This window comes from Hordeum vulgare, chromosome 6H, assembly GCF_904849725.1.
Source record: "Hordeum vulgare subsp. vulgare chromosome 6H, MorexV3_pseudomolecules_assembly, whole genome shotgun sequence".
Taxonomy (NCBI): Eukaryota; Viridiplantae; Streptophyta; class Magnoliopsida; order Poales; family Poaceae; genus Hordeum; species Hordeum vulgare.
In genome coordinates this window covers 152,170,288-152,177,295 of record NC_058523.1, presented here as the reverse complement: position 1 = coordinate 152,177,295, position 7,008 = coordinate 152,170,288, and the positions used below count along the sequence as shown (strand labels likewise).

General features: G+C 42.4%; 1 protein-coding gene across 1 annotated transcript; it reads right to left on the bottom strand.

Moving 5' to 3' along the window:
- Positions 1-230: 230 nt before the first annotated feature.
- On the bottom strand, positions 231-6,807 carry LOC123403710. Its single transcript, XM_045097622.1, has 3 exons — positions 6,610-6,807; positions 5,621-5,675; positions 231-3,778 (listed from the first exon to the last, which is right to left on the bottom strand). Exon 3 carries the CDS (start codon positions 3,524-3,526, stop codon positions 599-601), a length of 2,928 nt encoding a protein of 975 aa, XP_044953557.1. The 5' UTR covers positions 3,527-3,778; positions 5,621-5,675; positions 6,610-6,807; the 3' UTR covers positions 231-598.
- Between the last annotated feature and the right edge of the window lie 201 nt (positions 6,808-7,008).

Here is a 7,008-nt window from a genome sequence, read left to right as displayed (position 1 = left end):
GAAGCCAAGGACCAAAATCTAGTCCTGCAACCCACGGAGGAACAAAATGTGAGCGGATGCCACATGCCATCTTGCATGGTACCAGCGGTAAAGACTAAAATGAAACTAGCACCAAGAAAGAAAGAAAAAGAAGAAAAGGGAACAAAATGAAACCTGCTACACTCCATATCACCCCCTGTGATGGGTGGATCATGGAGCCAAAACTTCCCTAACCTGCGACTGCACCTCAATTCAAAGTTGCAACAAAGATACCGAGATCCCATCAAATTAGCCTAGCACGGTTAAATTACATGGTTCCAGCATTTTTGATTACACAAGCAGGAAATGAAGGGGGGACACTTGGGACTAGACACGGCAAAATGCTACTAAGCTGCTAATTCGCTATAGAAAGCTGTTGCAGGAACATCCGCTTGTAAACTGTCACTGATGGATGCAAAAGACCCCCATTCGCCTGACAAGTTCATACCTTCATGGGTGTATTCAAAACAGCCAAAAGCCCAATGCGACAATGTTGACGTGGACTGCCCAGCTTCGTCAGAACATTGGTTCTCACAACTTCAGCTCCTAAAGATGCACCGCAAATAAGGTTATCCCACATTTAACTGGTGAAGAGAAACACCTCTGGCACTGAATAAGGATCGAGCTCGACACAGCCTCGAAGCTTGCCTGCTTTCTCATTTGTCAGATGGAAGCAAGGGACGTGGTGAGCGAACTTTGGGTACTCATCCTTGCTTATTGTTTTCACATTTGCCTCTTTTCTAAATACTGCCCTGTAGCCATCCACCTTTCCTAAAGGCTGAACTTGTATGGACGAATCAGTCTGGCCAACAATCTCCACAAATTCATACTCACAGTTTTTAAAGTCTTCTGCAGTCCATCCAGCCTTCCAGTTCTTGTAAACGGCCCAGATGTCACGAAGGCGAGGGATTATTTCATATTCGTTTTTTCTACCAGTTGATCTAGCAACCACAGGATGAGAAAATGATTCTGTACCAGTGTAAGTCGCAGCACCATCATTTCCAGAGGAAACCCTAAAGATTCCACACGCAACAGCCCGATCTTCTGTACCAGTCAGTCTTTTCTCCTCCTCTCCCTGGGGACAGAGATCAAGCCATTTCACTTGTACTTTATTATTCTTGAGATCGACTTTCTTTATGATGGCGTAGTAATTGGGGAACTTGTCCATATCACTATAAAGAGCCCAGACCTGTCCAGGTTCGAACTTCTGAATCAACCTTATTTCTGTAAATTCATAGAATTCTGAGTCAGGACATTCAAATTCATCCTGGACAATGCCATCAGATTCCTCATTAACATCCACACCTTCTACAGTAGATGGAGTATGATGCTCTTTCTTCTCTTCCTTTGTTGCTCTTGTAAAGAGCCCTGTATTCATGCATGTAGCATGTTGCACCTCCCCAACCTTCTCAGGCCCCTTGCCAGAATTAATTCCACTGGATGAACCAGCATACTTGGTATCAACCCCCTTGCCTTTTACTGTGCTTTCCAGAACAACAGAAGCAAAAGCCTCTTCCAAGTTAAGGGGAAGTGCTGCAGGATCAAGTTCAATAGCTCCTACTGGAATGCCTTCTCTTTCAGTCCCACGCATGAAATGATGAGGGACACAATGTGAAAATCTTAGTGTGTTATCCTGAGGTATCACACACGGAGTTGCCTCTTTAGACTGCATAAATAAGCTAACAAAGCCTTTTATTTTTATAAGTGGCATAACAATGATGCTTGTGCTTGTTGTGAAATCCGAGACAACTTGAACAAGTTCATACTCAAAATCTGTGTGGCTGTCAGCATCCGAACTCCAGCCGATGTCCCATCCCTTGTGAAGGGCCCAAACTTCATCTTTCCTAGGATATATCTCATACGAGTTTTTTGTCTTGCTTTTCGCACAGGAAATAGTTTGGGAGAACATATTAGCTTCTTTAGCTGTGTCTGATGTTCCATGTTTAAAATGTCCACAAGCAACAGGCAGTTCTGCACGTGACCATGCCACCTCTGCTTCATTTGTGGGATCCAATTCCAGCCAAACAAAGTGTACTATAAACTTTGGGGCCATTTTTACCTTTGTAATTCGAGCATAAAATCTTGGCATGCAGCCGTGATTATCATAGACAGCCCAGATCTGGTTGGGTCTAAACTGACTTACATCTCGAAGTTCATCAAAGTTAAAAAATTCAGGATCAGCGCAACTAAATTTTTCCTCTTCTGAATCATCATCAAGGTTTGGGTCTAGACCATTGCTCCTAACAGAATTGAATGTTTCTTCTTTCTCGTGATTAAGACCATTCATGTGACCATTATGCCCAGTTTTGTCTTCATCAAACTTTGGTGTGTTGCTTTGATCATCACCATGCAACACACCGCCTTTCCTTAACCTTTTGAAATTGGAAGAACTGGCATTATTATCGTCGTCGTCATTGCCATCATCACCAATATCCTCCTCTTCACTATCTTCCTTATACTTAACTTCTTGCTTCTGCCTGCTTGACCTGCGGCTGTGTTGACTCGGCATTGCATTATTTGCAGCAGCAGCATCTACAGTGATCTCTTCACTATCAGTGGTGGTCTCCGAATCACTAGATTCAGACACGGCTCTCCTGGCCCTTTTCAATCCTGCAGCTGATGAACCTTTAGAAGTCCGAGCAAAATTTGTTTTCTCATTTGGTACACCTGCAGCACTAGCGCTATTACCATCTTCCCCCTTCATTTTGTTTGTATTTGCAGCTGCCTTATGAGATCCATAATTAGCATGAACCCCTGGAGTTGCATTGTTCCAAGCCTGTTGACCTGTGGCATTTGTCTGCCAGCCTGCAAAATTCTGTGGTGCCCCTGCATTTTTTACCCCAGGATACTGTCGATCTGCCCCGGAAGGAACAGTTTGCTCATTTATATCATGTGCAATAAAAGGCTTCAAACAACTCTGACAACGGATAGCTTTCTTCAACATCGCAGTGTAGTACTGATATCTCATGCCACAACTTGAACACATGGTCCAGAATGTTTGTTGTGTCCCTGCAGAATTTGAGGGCTGATGAAGATTCACAGGTCTAACAGGAGCAGCTCTCCTTGACTGCTGGTAAGGGGATGGTCTTGCTGCACCAACTCTGACTGAGACTCTCCTTTTCATGTCATAGGCAGTACGTTTTGAGCTGTCTGTAAGCGTCATGTTTGCTTCTCCCACTAATTTAAATGCTGCCTCTGCACCTGCAAACTTGTTCTTGTCGGGATGCAGCAAAAGCGCAAGCTTACGGTATTGTCTCTTTATTAGTGTGTCATCATTAGTGAAAGCAGGTACCTGAAGTATCCCATACCAGTCAAGCTCTCCATTAACCTTCGTTCCAGCAGCACAATGAACGTCACAGACAGTTAACATTTGTGAAATATTGTCAATCTCTGAGGAAAGTTGTTGTGCTTTGATAATCAATTTTTTTGCACCAACAAAATCCTTCTCCAGCAATTTTTTTTCAGCAAGAGCTTTTGCTCTAATAGCTTCCTCCTTGTTGCAGTCCATGATAACAAGTATACCAAATAGATATCCAAACTCCCAACTGCTCTCATGCAGAAAGTCCCAGTAACAAGAAAGACAGTTCCTTTCTCTCCATTCTTTTTCTCATAATAAACAATATGGATGGTGCACCTTATTGCAATACTGCCTTCAGTTAATTGTAGTATCCAGAATAACCAACTTCAAGGTACAAAATACATTCAGGAGCTGAGATATACTACTTAAAGAGCAGTGCGCCAAATAAATTAACTGGTCAGCCTGCATGAAACAAACAAGGAATTATGGTTAATAAATTTGATAAGTATATTCAAGAAAAGATGGAAGGTGTTTTTTGCTACATAAAAAGCAACAGAACAAAAAAAGCATGCATTTATTGCCTTGCTCAAGAGACAAATTCACCTCAGATGACAACATTGGTTTAGCGTTAGTATTGACACGAAAGGCTGTTAGCATCTGAAATGAAATGTGTGCATAGTAATATAAACAATTCAGATTTAAAGAAATATGCGCTCAACTGATAAGGAAGCACAGTTCATTGGGCTCTTCCTCGGTTCCAGCTAAAGCCCCACAAACAACCAGAGCTAGTAACAACTCAGTTGTCCTACGGATTACGTTAAAGGTGTTTCTTCTACTTTTGTGTGTGTGTGTGTGCGGGGGAGGGGGATCTTTCTCTGTTTCTCAGTTTAGAAAGCACAGTTCATTGGGTTCCAGCTAAGCCCCACAAACAACCAGAACAGGATTTTGACAGTTTCAGTACATTATATTATTCTGATTCAACCTGACAAAGTAAAAGGGGAATGGGACATTATAGCTTGCTGAAGGAATAAAAGCAGGAAATAATTCGATATCTGAAGTCTCGAATGTTTTATGAACAGAAACAGAAAAATAATGCTGGGCTATGGCAAACATGCATTTTAACAAGAATGACAAATTCAAAACTAGTGCATGAAAGAACTGTGTATTAATCTGCACACAACTGTGGTCTGTTGATGTCTTCAAAATTTAAAATTGACAATAAGAACAAGCCTGAAGCAACAGCACGTATTTTCTGCACAAGACAATGTATTTAATAAAGCTCACAGATGTAATTTCTGAGATGTCACTTCAAATGCACTAGCCATGGATCAAGGTGGAACATACTTACTATAATCATTATGATATTTTACATTAAAAAGACTAAAGTGGTCTATGGTCTATCACAACATAACCAGCTGGGATATAAATAATACTCCTACTAAAGAAATACAAAAAAATTGGGACGGAAATCCCTTGACTCATACTCCCCCCGTTCCTAAATATAAGTCTTTCTAGAGATTCCACTACAGACTACATACGGAGTAAAATGAGTGTCCGTAGTGAAATCTCTACAAAAACTTATATTTAGGAACAGAGGGAGTAATACAGGAACTTGAGAACTTTTGTCATCAAGGTATGGGACCACTTGCCTGATACTGCAGTAACTTCAGCTTAGAGTGTGTGTACAATTTGCATAGAATTGGTGATTCAAAGAAAAATAAGTAGGATTCACAACAAACTTCACATACCTAAATTTCTTTCTTAAAGACTAAGGATGTAACTAAAATATCAGTGCATTTGCAGTATCTTTGGTTTCAGCCAAAGGCAAATATCTAGCACTAATCAAGATATTTGTAAATCTCATGGTAAATGGACCCACAACATTGCAAATAACAGAAATCAAGTACATGATTACACATCAACTGTGAGGGTGCACTAAAGCTTGCATGTCTTGTGATGTTGTACAACTCTAGTGCCAATTAAGCCAGTTAGACAAAAAGTAAACCTTAGTACCTTACAGCCAAATCAGCATTTTGGACAATGATAATAAGATATGTTCCTGATTCAAACACGCAACTATAAACAAATCCCTGTGTAGAAGGCCGAATGCATAATGTTGTCATCTAGAAAGCAGTAGGACAAATTACCCAGTTGTGCCAAATAACCAGATAGATGGAAAAAAAGTTCCTGTGAATTTAGCTAGTATTGTACATTAGGATAGGACAAACAATTTCAATGTCTACTTGGACAGTAGTACTTCTTAAAGGCGCAAAAGAACGGAAAAAGAAAGTACTTCCTACTTACCACAGAATACAGATGATCATCATAACAGGCACAGCGAGGACAAGCTTGGTACTATCTGTGAAAATAATAATAATGAGATCGTATGAAAATTTCAAATGTAACTCTACATATCAACTTCATATGTCCCTCCCTCCTTGCCTCTCTCTTTCTCTCACACACAGTCTAAACATAATAAATCAGCCAAAAAAAACAAATATTATAGCAAGCAATACATTGTTTTTATTTTTGGCTCCAAACTTATGTAGGGACTAGGGAGGTAAGGTGTAAATAATATGCCCTAGAGGCAACCCTAGGGTTGATTATATTTCATTGTATTCATGAATTTTCAGATAGTTTGTTCACAGAATAATATCACCACAAGTATGTGACTTATTTGTGAATACTCCATGTTTACGTTTACAATGTTTATTTTAAACTGATCATCAAACATTAAACGTACGAGATTCGTATTTCATGATTATAGACATGGAAATATTAAACCAACAACACAGACACACGTTCGAGGGTGTGGCACCCGCAGCCACTATGAAACAACACAAGAACATTGTACTCTTCGTGTCAATGGCTGGTCTTACAAACAATGTGTGCTCAAGATGTGTAATTAGTAATAGGGGACATGGCTCTAATCTTCAAGCAAAAAAGGTACCCGTATCCCCTAGGACCCTTTTTTTTTGTCCGCGACAGAGAACAGCTCTCTTCATCTGCAGACACACACGCATGTTCAGACAAGTTTATGCCCTCAAAACACTTCGGTCTTACCCCAGCCCTAGTTCAGCCTCGAGACGCCACGGCGGGGGTTCAAGCAAACGACGAGCTCCCCGGCCCAAGTTCGGCAACGCATCACTGGACACGCGCACCCGCATCGCCACTCACCCCGCAGCAGCCCCGCGCGTGAACCATTCACCGGTCCGCGTTGATTAGGGTTTCGTTGAGTTCCGAGAAAAAAGGATTGCGTGGCCTCAACGACAGGGAGAGGGGGCGGCGCGTACCTAATCGACGGCGGAGGCGGCGGGGGCCGGGCCTGGACGCGAGCCTCCGGCGAAGGGAGGCGGGCGACGCCGACGAGGAGGAGGAGAAGGGCGGAAGGGTTTGCGGTTTGCGCTCGAAATCTGACGAAGGGGGGCGGGCGGCTCTGGTGAGCGAACGGCGGCCGAGCAAATGAGTACTCGCGCTTGTGAGCGAACGTGAGGTCAAGGGGTTAAGGGGTTGGAGCCCAAACTAGGTATGGATCCGGGTGGTGTCGGGTGCGAGAGCGAGCCCGTCACAGAGGTCCTGGTGGGGTCTCTGACGGGGCCGTACCCATGCGCCAGATTTTGACGGGGTTTTGGACTTTGGCTCCAATTACAGTAAAAATTGTTTCTTTATACCATCCACTTACCTAACCGAAG

Bases quoted from the DNA above. Each gene is read 5' to 3' on its own strand.
- LOC123403710 (XM_045097622.1), bottom strand. From the start codon at position 3,526: ATGGACTGCAACAAGGAGGAAGCTATTAGAGCAAAAGCTCTTGCTGAA.